At 41.2% G+C, this 19,748-nt stretch overlaps 1 protein-coding gene across 5 annotated transcripts in view; it reads left to right on the forward strand.

The window, feature by feature from the left end:
* Nucleotides 1-19,748, forward strand: part of orc4 (origin recognition complex, subunit 4) — an 80,064-nt gene that overhangs the window by 52,269 nt on the left and 8,047 nt on the right. For all 5 annotated transcript variants that reach the window (XM_041201630.1, XM_041201632.1, XM_041201631.1 and 2 more), the window contains 4 exons: nt 3,614-3,765; nt 7,438-7,611; nt 15,705-15,791; nt 17,268-17,376. In XM_041201630.1, the coding sequence (XP_041057564.1) occupies nt 3,614-3,765; nt 7,438-7,611; nt 15,705-15,791; nt 17,268-17,376 (522 nt within the window). The remainder of the gene's footprint in view (nt 1-3,613; nt 3,766-7,437; nt 7,612-15,704; nt 15,792-17,267; nt 17,377-19,748) is intronic.

Raw genomic sequence — 19,748 nt, forward strand, 5'->3', positions numbered from 1 at the left:
GGAACTGTACATTCGCAAAAAAATTGTAACAACAATGGCCTATGTGACACATTTGATTTGTTTTGGAGCTATCTTTCCTTAAAAATAAACCTGATATTCGGTAAATGCTGGAAGAAAAAGTAGCTAGGGTGGGGGGTATGACTACTGTTGTGGGATATATTTCCTAGACATCAGCCCAACAGGTCATGATGGTCTTTTCCTGTCCTGTATGGTCCATAGCCAAATATCTGTTTCTTAGGCTGAAATGAAGGTCAAAAGAGTTTCAGCATTGTACAAAGGTTTTTTTTCCCTAAGATTCAGGACCCTTTGGGTTTGGGATCTCATCACATAGAATTTACAGGGCAGGAACAGGTCATCTTGCCAAGCTGGCCTGTGCTGGTGTTTATGCTCCACACCAACCTCCTCACTCTCCACTTCAACTGTTTCTTACCTGCATTTCCTCATATTCCTTTCTTCCTCCAATACTTATCCAGCTTTCCCATTCTATGCTTTTCGTCGCAATTACTCTTTTACGTGGTAGCAAGTTGCCATGTGAGTAAAGAAATGTTTTCTGAATTCTTCATTGGATTTACTAATTGCTACCTTATATTTGTGGCCCCTAATTTTGGAACCTCCTGCAAGTGAAAGCATCTTCTCTGCATCTACTGTATCAACGCCCATTCAGAATTTTAAAGATTTTTTTTTATCAGTTCACCCCTCAGCTTTCTCCTTTTCTAGAGTAAAAATCTTCAAGCTGTTGAATGTTTCCTGCCAGTTACCAACACTCTGCTCTAGTGTCATCCTTGTGGACCTCCACCAGTGCCTCCTATATCCATTTTGTAACATGGAGATCATACTCTGAGACTGTATTCTGTGTGGTGTAACTGAGGTTCTATAATGTTTAACATAGGGTAACCTGGGTAAACCAAGGTAAACAAAAATGTTTGGCAGATATTGAAATCTAGCAGTGGGAAGAGCAACTCTCCCTTGACTCTTGGATAGTCAATGCTAAATCATTTTGCTTTTGCTTGCAAATTTAGTTTCCTATTACAAATGCTGTCAGATGCTTTGAATTTATGGGCACAAAGGTAAACAACCTGTGGGCTTCATTTAAAGTTAGATTGTTAGTTCTTTACCTTTGGGTGTCCTGTATGGATGGAATGGATCTATTTTTCTCCTTCACCTGCATCTTCACATAGAAGGGCATGTTGTAGTATTCTCTATATTATTGAGATTACCTACTTAATGCCAGGGGATGGTTGCTATTTTAGTAGAGTGTCATTTGGGTAAGCAGATCTGCATAGCCCAATGGGCCTTGACTGATGTCTTCCCTGGATCCTAGAGGCTAATGTTTCTTTGAGAATTGGTGTGTGTTTCTGTGCAGTGTCAATGGAAGCTAGTGCCATGTTTACATAGGAATATGTTTGACATTGCTGTAAATTGGAGGTGTTCCCTATTTGTGGTGCATTTCAATGATTGATGCAATGTTGAACAAGATAGAATCTTCAAAATAAGAACACCTTTTGAAGGTTGATTTTCAAAGAATTCTAGCCTTAAATGTTATAGGGTGAGGAAATAAAAGAATTTAGGAAGTGTTGAGATAGTTTTTAAATGAAAGAGAAAAGTAAAATATGAGTAATTTGGAAAAATACATAAAAGAAAACTCATTGGAACTAACTTCAGAATTAGCTTGATTAATGTTAGAGATTGGTTAGCGAATGTGCTAAATATTGATGTTCCTTCACCTTTATTGCCTTGGCTTATGTACATTGGAATGGTGATGCCAATTTAAAATCATGGACAGACTTCAAATAACAAGTTAAAATTATCTAATGCAGTATGTTTCCAACTGTCATAGATCATAAAACATAGATCTTTCCCAAGACGGGTGAAAGGTTTCTTTTTTTGTAATCCCCATAAATTTGCTTCTGCTCCATAAAATTTACTCTTGCCAACAAACAAGTAAAACTGTTTTATGCCAATGTCTGTTGAGGAGACAATCCCAAAGAATAGTAGACAGTGATTAAAGTTTGACACAATTTAATCCTACTGCCCTGATTTGGTGAAACTCAGAAATGTTTCTTGTGCCTTCACCCACCCAGTGAAAGGTGGTGACCCATATGTGGCTTCTTTAACTCATAATGAGAATCCTTTTGACTTCCAGGAAGCTCAGTCACAGGGGACTAGATTGATCTTGCAGATGTTTTCCTGGTGTAAAAACTTGCTGAACTAACGCTCAGAGGGATGGAGCCTCTGACAGGGATTTCAGAACCAAGATGCACTGGGTCCCAAATTTACAAGGAACAGTGCACAACTGTGGTACTGAAGAATCATTTCTTGAGTCCTTTAAAGGGAGAACACTTAGGAGGCACCATGCAATGTAAAGAAGAGTTAGTGACAGCAAGGGAATCATCCAACCTGTCCTGCTTTATCTTTGAAAGCTGGAGGGCATGCATTGACAGGGCTGTGACACCTCAAACCTCAGTTGAACCTGTTGATGCCACAGAATGATCTTGTGCGGCGGTGGAGGCAACTTCTCCCTGGATTTTTGTCACGTCTTTTTGTCTCTTAGCAACAGAAATTCAGTTGCTGGAGATTGAAGCTGAAAAGCTCTCTTAAAAATCCTGCTGGACAATTTTCAACTCTCTCATAGGACTGGCTGCCATTTAAATATGGCACTCGCTCCTGCATGGCCATCAGGTTGATGCAGGCTTCCTGATGTCAGAGCTGCCCCTGCCCCCAATGCTGCCACATGAAATGGAGGCAAGCCCCCATTCATCAGCATTAATTGACTAGCTGCTAAGTAATCAGGTCCAGCCAACCACCACAGACCCATACCAGATCCCTGACAACATTAGGGTCTGCTGGCAGGAGCCGCAACAGTAAAACTAAATCCAGCCCCAGGTTTCGAATGAGTGTTGGTAACATTTAGCTGATCCTGTTTTAAGGTCTTTCAACTCTTCTTTGCTCATAAACAGATATGATTTATAAACCAGCCCTTCTTGCCAGCATTAACATTCTTGGATGTACTGCCTGCCAAAATCTTTGCTCCAAATGACCCCCCATTGTAATTTTTCTTTTTGTGTTTCACCAAGATATTAGCAGCAATATCACCAGCTTTCTCTGAGCTCTGAACAGTCAGAATTTTCTTCAGCTTGCCAGTCAAGCCTCAGCTTTACTTTGCATGTATATATTTTTGAAATTTATTTTTGGGATGTGGGCATGTCTAACAAGGCTAGCATTTATTGCCCTTCACTTGTGAAAGATGGTTTTGACTGCCTTGAATTGCTGCAGTCTGTGTGGTGAAGGTAGTCCTACTGTGCTGTTTGGTAGGGAGTTGCAGGATTTTGATCCAACAACAATGAAAGAATAGTGATGTGTCCATGTCTGGATGGTATTTGGAAGAGAACTTGGACGTGATGGTGTTCCTGCACCTGCTGATCTTGTTCTTCCAGGTGGTGGCATCATTATTCCTTCATTTTTGAGTGGCCTGACTTAAAAATCAAATAATGGCATTCAGTCAAAGAATGGAAAAATGGAAGTGAAAGTTTATGAAAATAAATGGGGATGGAGCAACATTGAAAGAATTGCTTTAAAAATACACTTTTTGTAAAGTTAATACTTTTATTTCTAGGAAACCGCAGCAGTAGCAGGCCAGTGCTTTTTATCTTGGATGAATTTGACCTCTTTGCTCATCACCGGAATCAGACGTTGCTTTATAACCTCCTCGACGTTGCTCAATCAGCTCAGACACCTGTAGCTGTCGTGGGCCTGACTTGTCGATTGGTAAGTTAACAAAGGAAGTGGGATTAAAATGGGCAGCTAGTTTCTTCTTTTCTCTGTTTGGCCGGTGCATACACTATGGGCAGAATGGCCACTTTTTGCATTTTAACGTTTCTACGGTTCTAAGAATCTTTACAGAAAAATAAATTTAAACACACGTTTTTAGAAGTATTTTCACCTCTTTAAAAACTAAAGATTAAAGCATTGCATTCCAACACTAGAGTTAACATTTGTTATTTTCTTTACCCTCACCACCTTCTTGTCCTGCTGCAGACCCACTTAGGAACAGAAGTCATCTGGATCCTGAAAACCAGAAATAAGAGTTCAGAGCTGGGATACCAAATTCAAACTGGAGTTACATTAACATATCTAACCCTTGGGCTGCATTTTGCCCTCAGCAGTGAACAAATGGTGCCAGCTGTTCATTATACTTGCACATATTCATAGACTTTCTGTAAGATTTGGTATTGGAACTTGCTGCCAATTGGAGAGCTAAAAAGTGCAGCACCTTCTAATGGGATCTGGGACCTGTGAGAATAGGACAAGCAACTGTGTGTCCCTTTTAACTAATCAGATTAAAGAATTATTCATGAGCACCACAGACTCTGAACCAGGAAGTGTCAGTTAGAACATTGAATTAAATATCAAATCGGGTACAGAAAGTGAAATGGACAGGAGCGACAAAAGATTGGATTAACAGAGAGAGAGAGAGAGAGAGCAATGAGGCAAAAAATAGGAGACTTTTTAATATCCTCAACAATAATTATTTGAAATTTTAAGGATTAAGATTCCCCAGTTTTAAGTTACTTTTCAGTGCCAGGGAGGTTGTTTGACAGTGATTAAGAATTACCATATGATTAAAAGGGAGTGTAATGAACAAGTCATAACTTTTTCTGACAAATTTAGTTCCCATCTGAGGTAAAGCCAATAGCTTCACGTTGCTCAATTTATTTGAATGGTGAGTCTCTTTATGAGATACAATGATTGCGCAAATTTTGGAAGAGTAGGGCACCTCGGACAGCAACTTCTGGATTTCCACACTTGACGCACATATGTGGCCTCAATGAATGTTGAGGTCTGATTTTCCATGTAAATAATGGTTAGGACTCTGGCTTCACCATTATTTTTACTACACAATCTGCCCTCTTCTTCCTTACCGTATGCTGTTGTACTTCTGGATTAATTTGTCCTTGCTGCTTCTATGTTAAAATTGCACTTCTTATTATCGTTTTGACTTTTTAAGCTTCTTGGTTTGGCGCATTAAAAAAGAGCTGCTTGCCAACAAAAATTTTGTCTTTCTTTATTCCAATAGCTTTCAGAATTTAAAAAGATGGATTAAGCATTTGGTAAAATACTGACCTCACTAAATTACTGGCCTATCGGCCTGTCGAAGCAGTAACCAGAGGGAGTAATCATCATGTACTGTATTTTACTTCACTATTAATTCTGCTCTTTAAGGACCCAGACGAACTCTGTTCCTAATGGTGTCTGCAGCTTTGGCTTCTTCAGCTTCAGCCAAGGGAAGAAATAAGCACTAATGACAGCTTTCTACAACTGTCTTAATATGTTGTCCAAACATTTTAAACAAGAATTGGTGGTGTACTTGGACATAAAAACATTGCTTTGGCAGATCGTGGCAACATTCCATTACTGAGACGAATCTCAGTGGCAAACTAAATTAGCAGCATTGAACATCAAGTCCAAATTAAATTCTAGAATATCTGATTTTAAAAATGCTGTTAAAAGGGTAGCAAAACTTGGGCTCCTCTTGGCAAACTCTCTATTTCTCGCTATCTGGAGAGAATATGCTTTTTTAGCATGTGAGGACAAAAAGGAAAAATGTAATATTGGAAGCTGGAGTTTATCAGCTGGATAGTTGGGACTTGGTGAGCTCTGTTTTGCACCTTGAGATACTGCAGACTTGGATAATTCCTGCATTTTGCACCTTGCACATATTGACTGCATAGTTAGTGTTCTGAGACTAAGTAGGATCAGTTGACATCAATCTTCTAATTCCTATCATTTAACATTTCATTAATCTACATGCATTTTAAGCCATGCATATTTTGCCTGCTGAAGTGGGCTCCATTAGTGCAAAGACAACTGATTGCAAACCTCATATCATATGTTATTACTGTTAGATTATCTATATGCATTTCACATCAATTGATGTTTGCCCACAAAACATTGGTTCCAATACAATTAGAGGGCAACCATTTGGAAAAGGAAAAATTGGGCCAGCGCAAAGGGGAAGATTAAAATTCTGTTTTCTGCAGAATCATATTGGCCTTGTGAATAATGGGAGAGAAAAGTGTCATTTGTAGTGAGGCCAAAAGGAAGGTTTTTAGCGATGATCTAATTTTCTTTACTAAAATATTTGCACACTGTTTCCCAATGATATTTGCTATTTCCCTCTTTCTCATTGCTGCCCTAATTGTGTCTTTGTTATGCCCATAAAGTTAAACACTTAGTAGATAATGAACATAAATATCATCTGCCCCACCCTGTTCGTTTTTACAAACTGAACTTTCTTAGTGAATTCCTATTTGAAGATTTTCTCAGATTAACACTCTTTCTATTGCCTGATAGGGCTTGCTAATTCTTAGCCTCAGGTGTGTGAATTATATAAAAAAGCTATTATTGCTGAGCATAAGTTGGAGAACTCCAATGTAATTTGTTCATTTTTCCCTTTAAGGTTGTCGTGGCCTATCCATTCCCCTTCCCTTCTCCCCATTTCCTTTAAGATGCAGTATAGAAATAAATCAATTATTTGTCTGTGGTTGCAGGGTTGGATCACTAGGTAAATGGCACGCTTTCTATTTGTTCCCTATGTAATGAATTGGTTTGCTTTATTGTGAAACTAATGGAGAGATGGAAGTTCAGTTTCTTTCTTTGGCACTGCACGGAATTCCTAACATCTGTATTGAGGAAGAGCAGAAACTAGAGGGCCCTGGAATACTTTCACCTTTAGGAATCAGAGCAGATCATTCAATCTCTTGAGTTCCTCCACCATTTAGTGCAATCATGGTTGATTTGATTAGTGAATTATAGAATTTAAATCCTGCAGTTTTTTTTTGTACTTTTTCATCTTTATTTCTCCTACACCATGTAAATTGATGCAGTTCCTTTTTCTTCTCTCCCCTCTGAGTCAGTGGCCTTGATTGGAAACAGTTATAATAGGTACACAAATGGTCATTCTTCACTTGTGAGCATTGTCACAATCCCCTGGTCCTGTATCATCTCTGTAATAACCTTTTAGCCTAATGATATGCTGCACCATAATCTGGTTTGGCCCATTCAGGCACAACTTTAAAGGGCTTCTGCTTTTGTATAGCAGCTCTCTTTCCTTCCAATTACTTTAAGACACTGCTTGTATGGATGATTGGCCAGAAGAAGGCTCTAATTACAGTTTATAATGTCCACTTTGGAGGCAAAAGACCATTGTCATTGTGTCCACCATTGAGTCTGCCCTCTCAACATTATTGATCCAAGTCCCAGGTTTCACAACCAGCAAGATCATCTTGCAATTCATAGGACAAAGGTTATCTGCCATTGTAGCCTTACAAACTATAAAGTCTCTAGCCACTTTTGGCAAAATGTAGTAATCCAGCTGATGAGCCTTTTGTTGTTTGACTAGGTTGTCTACACTTAACATTATTTCTGTTGAAACCTTAGGATGTTCTGGAACTTCTAGAAAAGAGGGTGAAGTCCAGATTTTCCCACAGGCAGATTCACTTGCTGAACACATTTGGCTTTGAACAATATGTGGAAATCTTCCAGCAACAACTTTCTTTACCAGAAGAGTTTCCTGATGGGAGATTTGCACAACAATGGAATCAAAATATCCAGGTAACTTTTTTCCTTTAGAGCACACATATAGCAAGTACAGTAGATATGGCCATTTAGCCATTTGGTAAAAACATTGTGAATGGATTTTTGTGGAACTTTGGAGGGCTGGTGTAAACAAAATGTTTACTGTCATATGTTTTATAATGCCCCTGTGGAGCGCTTTGGGAAGTTTAAAGGCACTATATAAGTATAACTTGTAATATAATCAGTATTCAAGGTTCCTTATTTTATTAGAAACATGCAAATGAGCTAAAGTTATACGCTACTTCCAATAATCTAGATCTGCAACATACTAATGTGGTCCACAATTTAATATCTCCAATATTTGCAGTGCAGGATTTCTATGCTGTAATATAAAGGTAAGAATGATAAATCGGCATCAGTTAACTATTTGTTAAAATGGGGGGTCATCTCTGGATGGATAAAATTATCTGAATATCTCACCTCTTTCATAATCCTATATATGGTCTTGTGACTCAGTTCAGGGAATAATGTTTGATTAACTTGTAAATATAATACATCAAACTCTCCCAGTTAAATTTTCTGTTTTTGAAGTTACATTTCTAGTCTTGGCCTATAGTAGGAAAGACAAATAGTAAGTTCATTCCAATCCTTAGTTCCTTTTGGTTAGGCAAATATCTTGCCCTTTAACATGTTTAAGAGTCGCAACAAAAAGGAAAGAGAGACTGGCATTTAATAAGCACTTTTCACATCCACTGGACAGTTCAAAGCGCTTCATAGTCAATTAAGTACTTTTGAAGTGTAGTCACTGTTGTAAATGCAGCAAACCTGACAGCCAATTTTGCCCACAGCAAACTCCCACAAATAGCAATGTGATAATGACCAGATCTAATTTTTTGATGGTGATTGAGGGATAAATATTGGCCAGGGCACTGGGGATAGCCCCTTCTGCTCTTCAAAATAGTACCATTTGATCTTTTACATTGACCACAGCAGGCAGATGGGGCCATCTCATCCGAAAGATGGCACCTCTGACAGTTCAGCACACGTCAGTACTGCACTGGAGTGATAACCTTGATTTTTGTGTTCAAGTTCTGGAGTGCAACTTGAGCCAAGAACTTTGTGACTTAGAGAAAGTGTGCTATCAACAGAACCACAGCTAACACTTGATATGACACCATTAACATAGCAAAACATCCAGATGCAGCTCCTTGAAGTGCCATTAGACAAAAATGGACAGTGAGTGAAAGGAGGAGGTATTGGGAAAGGTGGCCTAAAACTTGATCAGTTTTCAGTAGGATTTTACAGGAAGAGGTGAACGTGATGAGGCAGATATGTTCAGGGAGGAAGTTATAAAGCACCAAGCTCAGTGAAAGTAAGGAAGATGCATGAGAAACCAATTGAAGGAGGAAGTGAGGCTTCAAGGGGAAGGGTGGTAGAGCTGAATTAAGTAATAGATATAGGGATTAAAGTTATTTAAATATGGCCCATGAGAATTACAAATTTGTGGTAATGTTACAGAAAGCCAATGAAGGCGAACCAGGATGAGGTTAATGGTGTGAGAGAGAATATGGGAAGCAGACTTTTGAATGAGGTGAGGTTTAGAAAGTAGAGGATGGGAGGCTGGGCAGGAACCATTGTAATAATCGGGAGTTTGTAAAGTCGCTGCATGAGATGGGGGTGGAGATAAATGATGTTATGGAAGTGGAAGCAGGCAGTCTTTGTGATTGAGGATGTACAGTTGGAAGCTCAGCTCAAGATAAATAAGATGCTGAGGCTCCAAGCAGTTTGGTTCAATCTGAGACAGTGACCCTTTATAGGAGGTGGAATCAGAGGGAAGTATGCAGTTTTTGAGGCAAGGACAGAAGATGTGGTGTTCAGTTTTCCCAGTATTTTAATTGAAGGAGATTGCAGCTCATCAAAGACTGGATATTGGATGACACAATTGCAGTGCAAGGATTAAGAGGTAACACAGAGTTAAGGCCCTATACTATCCACACACATGTGGAAGCTGACCTCATCTTTTCGGTTAATGGTACCAAATGGTATCAAATGCAGCATGCATTTAAGGAAAATGAGGACCAAGGGTAGATCCTTGGAAGACTCCAAAGATAACAATGCAGGAAGGGAGGCAATTGCTGGAGATTCTGTGGTTATGATTGAATAGGCAAGAGTGAAACCACATGGGATAGCCCAACCACTCTGGACAATGGAGGACATGTGTTGGAGGAAATGGTATGTGGCTGCGGAGAGGTTGAAGAGGGGTGAATGAACCATGGTTACAATAACAAAAGATTTTTAATTTTGTTTGCGGCTGTTTAGATGCTTAGGGAGAGGTGGAAACCTGATTGGTGAGATTCAAATGATTTGTGAGAAAGCTGGGCACAGATTTAGATGGCACGTTCAAGGACTTGAGAGAAGAAAAGAAAATTGGAGATGGGGTGATGGTTTTCAAGATAAATCAGTTAAGCATGGCATGAGAAGGGGAACAATACCTGAGCAAACTGAACTATTCATGTTGATACCTAGCATGGGACCAAGGCAGGGAAGATAGGTGGTTAGGATTTTAGTGGGCAAGCTATTAAGGGAGCAAGAGGATCTTGTGAATTAGATAATCTTAGGAAGCGGATGGAAAATAAATTGGAAAAAGATGTAGGTTCCAGGCTAGAGCAGAGGAAAGCCTGGAGGAGAGGTATTACTTTGTGGGGTGGGAGGGAAGAAATGAAGACTGCTAAATAGATGCCCTCAATCATAGTGACAGAATTAAATGAGTTATAAACTAAGCTATTGAGAAAAGCATGCTGGTGGACTTGTTGTATGGCGTGCACGCTTTCTTCCCATAACATGCACTCAGTGAGATCCTCAAGGGTGGCACAGCCCAGCACACGAGTGCAAAAGACCATGTTGAAACTTTCACAACTATTTTCAACTAGAAGCGCAGAGTGGATGATTTGGCTTTGCCTCCTGCTGAGATCCCCACCATCACTGATACTGGTCTTCAGCCAATACACTGCACATGATATCAAGAAACAGTGGAACAGCCTGACTGCAACAAAGGCTGTGGACCTCGACATCATCCTAATTGCTGAAGATTGGCTTCAGAACTAACCAAGCTATTCCAGTACAGGTATAACACTGGAATCTACTGAAAGAAGTGGAAAGTTGCCCAGGTATAACCTGTCCACAAAAAGGACAAATCTAGTAACTTCTCCATTGGCCTACTCTTAAACGTTGACAGTGATATGTAGTTAGCTCTGCTGCTAAGTGGAACTTACTCATCAATAACCTGTTTGCTGATGCTTGGGTTCCACCAGGTCCACTTATAACCAAACCTCAATACAGCCTTGGTCCAAACATGGACAAAAAGAGCTGACTCTGAGGGGTGAAGTGAGAGTGATTGTCATTGACATTAAGGCAGCATTTGATTGAGTATGGCATCAAGGAGCCCTAACAAAATTGAAGTCGATGGGAATTGGGGAATACTCTTCACTGGCATCATACGTGGCACAAAGGAAGATGCTGTTTATTCAAGGCCAAATCTTCTCAGCCCCAGGTGTTCTTCTTCAGGGCAGCAACCATCTTCAGCTGTTTCATCAGTGACGTTCCCTTGATCATAAGCTCAGAAGTGGATATGTTCACTGATGCACCGTGTTTAATTCCATTTGCAAATCTTCAGATATTGAAGCAGTCTGTGCCTGCACAAGTCATGGGTTTACTAAAGGGAAATCCTGTTTGAGAAATGTATTAGTTTTTTGAGGATGTATCTAATAGGATAGACAAAGTAGATCCAGTATACCTGAATTTCCAAAAGGCATTCAATAAAGTGCCACACAAAAAAGGTTAGTAGGCAAAATAAGGGCTCATGGAATTGGGGGTAATATTTTAGCATGAGTAGCGAGTGGGCATAAATGGGGTTTTTTAAGTTTTTCTGACAGTGAATAGTGGATCAGTGCTGGTGCCTCAGCTATTTACAACCTATATTAATTACTCTGTCTCTTCATCTAAGTTATGTATCAAAGTTTGCTGCAGATACCAAGCTAGATGGGAAGGTAAGTTGTGGGGAGGATACAGAGGCTGCAAAGAGATTTGGACAGGTTGTGAGTCGGCAACAAGATGGCAGATGGTGTATAATGGAGCAGCAAGTAATTAGGAAGGTAAATATCATATTGGCCTTTATTGCAAGGGGGTTAGAGTATAAGAATAAAGAAATCTTGTTGCAATTGTACAGGATTTTGATGAAACCACATCTGGAATATTGTGTATGGAGTTTTGGTCTCCATGTCTGAGAGAGGATATACTTGTACTGCCTCCAATACAGCGAAGGTTCATAAATTCATTCCTGGGATGAGGTTGTCCTATGATGAGAGGCTAAGTAAATTGCGCTTATATTCCTTGGAGTTTAGAAGAATGAGAGGCAATCTCGCTGAAACCTACAAAATTCAAAAGCGGCTTAATAGGGTGGATGCTGAGAGATTGTTTCCACTGGTCGGGGACTCTGCTATACGAGGACACAGTCTCAGCATAAGGGGCCAATCATCTAGGACTGAGATGAGGAGAAATTTCTTCACTCAAGGGTTGTGAACTTTTGGAATTCTCTACCCCAGAGGGTTAATACATTTAATGCTAGGATAGACAAATCTTTGGTGTCTCGAGAAATGAATGGATATGGAGAGCAGGTGGGAAAGTGGAGTTGAAGCCCAGGATGAGCCAGGATCATAGTGGATGGCGGAACAGGGTCAGTGGGCCATATGGTCTATTTCTGCTCCTATTTCTTGTGTTCTTGTGCATGCAGCATGACTTGGATGATATTCACACTTAGGCTGACAAGTGGCAAGTAATATTTGCATCGCATAAGTGTCAAGAATGAGTATCTTCAACAAGGGAGAATCTAACCAACACCCCTTGACATTCAACAACATTACCATTGTTGAATCGCCCCCATTATCAACACAAAAACTTGACCAGCCATATAGGAGCAGGTCAGAGACTGGGAATTCTGTGGCAAATGGCACCTGACTTTCCAAAACTTGTCCACCATCTACAAGGCGTAAGTCAGGAGTGTGATGGAATACATGTCTTGCCTGGATGAGTGTAGCTCCAACAACACACAGGAAGCTTGGCACCATCCAGCACAAACCATCTTTCTTGATCGAGGCACCATCTACCGAGGACCCGGGAGAGGGGGATGCATGGTGCTAATCTCTGAGGCCCATGCCTTTTGGGGGGCTTGGCTGCACTGCCACCTATTTCAAGTGGCTGCCTGCCTGCCTGCCTTAATGCCTTTGCAGATAAATGGGTGGTCAGCACCACTGTGGGGTCAAAGTTCTGTAATATAAAGGTTAATGGAGGGAGAGCCCAAGTCCACATGGCTGTTTTTTTTTCCATTTTACAGGCAGGCTGATTTCTGGGTGATGTATTCCACCCTTCGCAGCACTGTTGCCCCCCACTATGGAGGCGACTGTCCACTAAACAATTCGAAGCAACAAGGTGGTCGAACGGGCCAGGGAGGCCAGGAGAAACAGCAGCTGTAGCAACAGCAAAACCTGGGCAGCTGGAGTGTTAGAAAGGGCCTAGAGAAAGTGTGTCTTGTCACCTTCACAGCCGTACTGAAGATCATCTCATTGAGAAAATTTCCAAACATCCCAGGCTGGGGGTTTAGTGAGTAAGTGCCACTTGTTAAAGACAGTAGGAGAACATGGACTGTGCAGCTTTGAACAGCCCCAAATAAAAAGGATATGCAAGTAATAGAAAAGGACAATCGTAGGTTCAGCAGGATATTATGAGGGGCGAGGAGGCAAAGTTAGGAGCGAAACTTGGGAAGTTGGACTTGTTCACTAAATCCACAAAGAGTGAGGGTGGCAGGGGTATTGTGGGATGGGGGAGGAGGTGGGCAGGGGCATTGTATGAGTGGGGGATGTGGGGTTAGTGCGTGAGCAGAGGTCAGTGCATGAGCGACGGGGGTGGGGTCAGTGTGGTTATGTTTGAGGGTGTGTGTATGCATGAGTGGAGGGGCGGTTGTGGTTGCTTGTGCGCATGTATCTGAGCGTGTGTGTGGAGGTGTGCGTGCATGCATGCGCGAGGGAGAGATTGAGAAGCGTGTGTATATGCACGTGTACGAGAGATAGAGTCGGGTGGGTGTGTGCACACATGAGAGAGATAGAGGGTGGATGGGTGTGCACGTGCATGCGAGAGAGAGAGAGACACAATTTTGCATGAATGTCGTCGGGGCCAGCTCAATGTGTGCCACCATGCTGAACGCAAGGTTGGTGTTAATTAAACCCAACTCCTTAACTTGGCCCCTGCCCCTTCCCTTGGGGCTTCGTCTGTCTTTCTCTAACTCTGCTTCTTAAGTGAAAGGGCAGAAAAGGTTTTATTAGTTAGCTCTGCTGCTTGGCACTTTTTTAATGTCATTTTTATTAATTACTCTTTTTAAATGATAAATTGATCGTTTTGATGATATTGTTTGTTTTCTTCATGACTTTTTAAAAAATTAATATTTAGTATTGTGCCAAACCAGATCTCAGGCAGTTGCTGGGCTCACAAGAAGTCTGATTACTTTTTGAAGGGAGCTGGCAAAAGGTTTCTTTTTTGCTCCAATAGAAACAGGCAGCGTTGGAAATGCTCAGCCCATCTGGTGTCATCCATGTAGAGAGAAACAGGTCAGTGACCCTTCCTCAGAACTAGTGCAGATCTGGACCTGAAGTGTTGACTCCATTTCTCCCTCTAAGGATGCTGTCTGGCCTGTTGAGTATTTCCAGCATTTTCTGTTTATTTCAGATTTCCAGCATCCGCAGTACTTTGCGGTCCTATTATATGTTCCACGCTGGGCAGTGTAAGTGTGGTTAGTTTCAATTTCAAATGAGAAAATATTTATCACTCAGTGCAAGATGTAATTTTTCTGTTAACAAAGCCCACCTGTGGATAGAAATAGCACATTATTGCAGGTGCATTGGTTGGTGCTAATTTACCGGAAGGTTTTGCCATTTTTAAACTTGGAAGTGAAAACAGAAGTCATGTGCCAGCAGAACATATCATCACTGTTAGTTCAAGCTGTTACCATTTGTACATAGGATTGTTGTCTGTGGTGTTTTAAAGTTGAAGTCTTTTGGGTGTTGCTGTCTGGATATTACATAGGGCCAGCTTCAAAGAAGTGGAGCTGGTTGCACAATATGAACAACCAAACTGTGGTTGTAAAGTGTATTATACTGATACGTGAGCTTTCGTTGGGCTTTAAATAGAACCATAGAGTACAAAAGCCAAAAAGTTTTCTGAACCTATAAGTCACGGTGGGGTTGACTGTTTCAATGGTTCCCAATTGTGGGTATCTGAAGGATATGAGAGGGAGGATTAAAGGGGTGTTGGGGTGGGATTAGGGGGCCAGAAACAGGAGAAGCACCAGGCCCATGATTTCTCTCTCCTGGCTCTGCATCAACCAACTTTAAACATTCACTGCCTCCACCACCGGCACAATGTGGCTGCAGTCTGTACAAGGTGCAATGCAGAAACTCACCAAGATTTCGTCAATAGCACCTTCCAAACCTGCAATCTCTATCACCCAGAATGACGAAGACAGCAGGTGCATGGAAGCACCGTCACTTCCAAGTTCCCCTCCCAAGTCTCACACCGTGCTGACTTTGAAATACATTTCTGCACTTCCAACATTAGTGGGTCAAAATTCTTGAAAGTGCAGCCTAAAGTGCCGTGGGAGTACCTTCATCTTACAGACAACAGTGGTTCAATTCTCACGGGCAGTTAGGGTTTGGGAGCAAATATTGACCTTGCCAGTGACAGTCGCATCCCATGAATGAATAAATCTTCAAAAAAAAATGTTCAAGCTGGCAAGAATCAAGGTTTGAGGTGTCCCCAAATATACACATGACCAGCAAAAATTATTTACACATCAACAAAATGTTTGGAAAAGCATCCCATTTGTGTTGTCATGTGATCCCCTCAACTCATTATTTTTAATAATTGCCACTTTCTGACATTGCAATCTGCATTATCATGAGAGTCCCTTGTGTAGCATTCTAAGTAAGGTACATCATATTGTTCCTTTGTCTGTTGTCTGTTTTGCAATTTGTCACAAATTGCAGCTATTTAACACCCATCTGAAATATTGTTTACCCTACCAGTCTCTGTGCAAAGATAAGACTGTGAAAGATATTTTACAGAAGCACTTCAATTCCAGTAAGGATTTCCGCTCTCTGCATCTGCTACTGGTAAGAGCTCATTAACTCAGTCATATTTTATAATGGTTTAACCTAGCAATTTACTAATTTTCTGTAATTACTAGTGCTGCATATTGGAATTTGTTTGCAATAGGACATCCTTATAGTTCTTATGTTTGACAGGCATGGGCGAAACACTGACAATATTCTACTCCAATCTAATTGCACAGCCCAGCAGTGTTGTTTAACCAGTTGGTTAATCATGTTGGTTAAATTGCACATTGTATTTTTTTTCATTCTTACTGATCCCTCACTGCATATTCTGTTTAAAAGCCTAAAAACTGGACCTGGATAGCAGTAGGCATGTTGAGGTCAATGCCATTATAAAAAGTTTGTGCACAACAAGAAAGTGGTTCATCACTAATCAATTGTTAATTGAACAGTTAAGTTTGAAAACTAAAAATCCTCATGGAAATTCTTAATGACTGACTGTCTTTTGTGCTTGTTTGTCTATTCTGGTGCATTGGAGGTATTTCCCCAGTTTTTACAGCATTGAGTGTAGAAGGCTGCTCAACATCCACTGAAACTCTTAAAATGACCTCTAGCACCTCTGGCTATAGACAGTCTGACTGCAGCATCTCATTGCTGACCAGAACACTCTGGTTAAGCTGGCAGCTTGGAACCAACATGGGCAATACTTAAGGGTCTGGTAGAGAAGCAGGCATTGTGTCATCTTGAGAGATGGCTGCATGTGCCCCTGCCATAGTGCCAGTGCAACATTCCCACTGCTCAGACCAAGTAGAGGACTGATGAACTTTTAGAAGCTTCTATCCTCATTCTCCTTTATGCTTGGAGATGCTGGAACTTAGTCAAGTTGACTGCGATAGAGCTTTCATTGAAGCTGTCACCAGAGGCTCTGCTGCAGTGCTTTTAAAGCTGATCATAAAACTGACTGCAAGGTTTTAATGTCCGTTTTCAAAAACCCCATCTGAGTTGGAGCTGAGTTCCTCTATGCTCTTTAACAAAGCTCGCTGGCAAGCCAGAGCATTTGGAAGTTGGTGTGCTCGGCCATCAATTTTTGTAGGCTGCATCTTGGACAGTACCCATTCCCTCTGCAGCAGAGCTAGGATGTGAGCTTCCCCCCCCCACCCCCCCTCCCACTGGCAAGCTGGTTCCTGGCTATCCTATCCTCCTGACCTTGCTATTACACACTAAAGCTAACTAATTTGTTTTGAAAGTTAATCATTTAAATTATACTCAACTGAACTGTGTGCATTTTGTCACATTCCAGTCATCCTTCAGACTTTTCATATAATTCAAATGGAGCTACTGTTCAATGAAGTGATGGTTAATAGAATTCCACACAAATGTGAAATGTCACTAATTACATAAAAAGCCCTTTACCATAATTTTTGCAAACAATAAAAATATTTGTCATAGTAACAGTGACTGCATAATCCAATTAATCTGTTTGAACTACAAATAATAACTTGTCTAGTCAATATTTTACTTTTTGTTTATTTTCAGATGTTGGCACTTAGTCAGGTGACTGTCTCCAACCCAAATATTCGATCAACAGACCTTTTAGCAGCCAGCAGACTGTGCACGACGGATTCTAAAGCAAATGTACTGCATGGTAGGCAGAACTGAGTTGTTTTATTATAGATAATGGAGATGTGAAAAGATAATGCTGTACATTGCGGCCATTTGCAAATACCATAAACTGATTTGCACAGGTCTATTCGCTGTGCTAGCGGAAAGCAAGGCTGGGAATTGGATACAACATGGAAAGGGTTCTGGCTGGCTACCTCTTCCAGTTTGCTAAGAAAGTGCTTGTAGTTTTCCAGATGGGGTCTTGTTTAGCCTTTTATTCATTTGTAGGATAGGGGCTTCACTGGCTGGGCCAGCATTAATTGCCCAATCCTAATGGCCCTTGAGAAGGTGGTGGTGAGCTGCCTTCTTGAACTGCGGCAGTGCATGTGGTGTAGGTACACTTGGTGTTAGGAAGGGAGTTCCAGGATTTTGACCCAGTGACGGCAATATATTTCCAAGTCAGGATGGTGAGTGGCTTGGAGGGGAACTTCCAGATGGTGATGTCCCATTTATCTGCTACCCTTGTCCTTCTAAATGGTAGAGGTTGTGGGTTTGGAAGGTGCTGTCGAAGGAGCCTTGGTGAATTCCTGCAGTGCATCTTGTAGATGGTACACACTGCTACTATTGTACATTGGTGGTGGAGGGAGTGAATGTTTGTGGATGTCTTGCCAATCAAACAGGCTGCTTTGTCCTGGACGGTGTCAAGCTTCTTCTGTTTTGGGAGCTGCACTCATCCAGACAAGTGGGGAGTATTCCATCACATTCCTGACTTGTGCCTTGTAGATGGTGAACGGGCTTTGGGGAGTCAGGAGGTGAGTTACATGTCGCAGGATTCCTAGCCTCTGACCTGCTCTTGGAGCCACAATATTTATGTGGCTAGTCCAGTTCAGTTTCTGGTCAATGGTAAGCCCCAGGATATTGATTGTGGGGGATTCAGTGATGGTAATGCCATTGAATGTCCAGGGGCGATGGTCGGATTCTCTCTTGTTGGAGATGGTCATTGCCTGACACTAGTGTGGCACGAATGTTACTTGCCACTTGTCAGCCCAAGCCTAGATATTGTCCAGGCCTTGCTGCATTTGAACATGGACATATGCATTGGACATATTGAGTTACTTTCAGGAAAGTTTCAAAAATGAAACTGTTTAGCCTGAGCCACCCATGATTGGGGACATTCTAATATTGTTGATCTCTGGGCCAACCTCTAGTCAGTGTACCTATTTTTTTTGATTGTGAAGCCCAAAATTTTAATGCTGACACTACCTGTTTCTTTTGCATCAAGCTAATGTTTTCATTTAATATCATAGCCTTTTGTCTTGCCACAGTTTATAGCCAATATGACAGTGAAAATTCATGATTCATGTCTTTTCAGGGAAGTCAGAATCCCTACAAGTAATATATCTGTTAATCCTTTGATCATTCTACAATTTCTGAATATACACAACCCCTTTCTACTGAATATCCTATAATCATCACATTACCATAGAAACATCAATTAGTAATTCTATCACTGAATCTAGTTCTAAGAACACTTTTAAATCCTTTGCCTATACCTTTTTTGCTTAAATGCACTTCCCTGTTTTCACCAACTTTTCAAACATTTTGAAATTGACTTTCAAACATTTGGACGCTAGACTTGGCTCAGTTGTAACAGTCTTTACCTCCTGAAACAGAGATTGTGTGTTGAAGATAAAAGCACAAAACTGCAGATGCTGGAAATCCAAAACAAAAATACCTGGAAGCAAGTCTGGCAGCATCTGCGGAGAGGAGCACAGTTAATGTTTCGAGTCCGAATGACTCTTCAACAGAAGGGTCATTCTGTTGAAGGGTCATTCAGACTTGAAACGTTAACTGCGTTCCTCCCCACAGATGCTGCCAGACCTGCTGTGTTTTTCCAGGTATTTTTGTTTTTGTGTGTTGAAGCTCCACTTGAGGCTTGGGAGCATTATCTGGACTGATACTTCACTGCAGTACTGAGTGATTGCAGTAATGTTGAAGGTATCATCTTTTGGATGAGACGTTAAACCAAGATCCCTTTTGTGAGGGAATCTATATTTTTCGATTTTTGTAAGTTAGCTCCTGTGGGTATGACCTTTGGTTGACTGGGGAATGTAACATTTAAGGTATAGAATGTACCAAGGGTTGATGCATTTGATCCTGCCTCAGGGGTGGAGCCCTGTGGGAGATACTAAAAGGTCACACCGATCAGTTCAAGGGGCAGAGTGAACAGCAGCCTATAGGGAGCAAACAAACAGGAGGGTTGGCTCCACACAGCTGAAGTGCTGCCATTAGCTCTGTGCTGCTAAGGTATTAACGGCCTATGGTGAGCAGTGGCTGATCAGATGAGTCCAGAGCTGGGGGAGGCAGCAGAAGATTGCTAGCTTTGTGTTGCTGGGAGATTGGGATTAAGAGAAG

The sequence above is a fragment of the Carcharodon carcharias genome, chromosome 12, assembly GCF_017639515.1.
Source record: "Carcharodon carcharias isolate sCarCar2 chromosome 12, sCarCar2.pri, whole genome shotgun sequence".
NCBI classification, from domain to species: Eukaryota; Metazoa; Chordata; class Chondrichthyes; order Lamniformes; family Lamnidae; genus Carcharodon; species Carcharodon carcharias.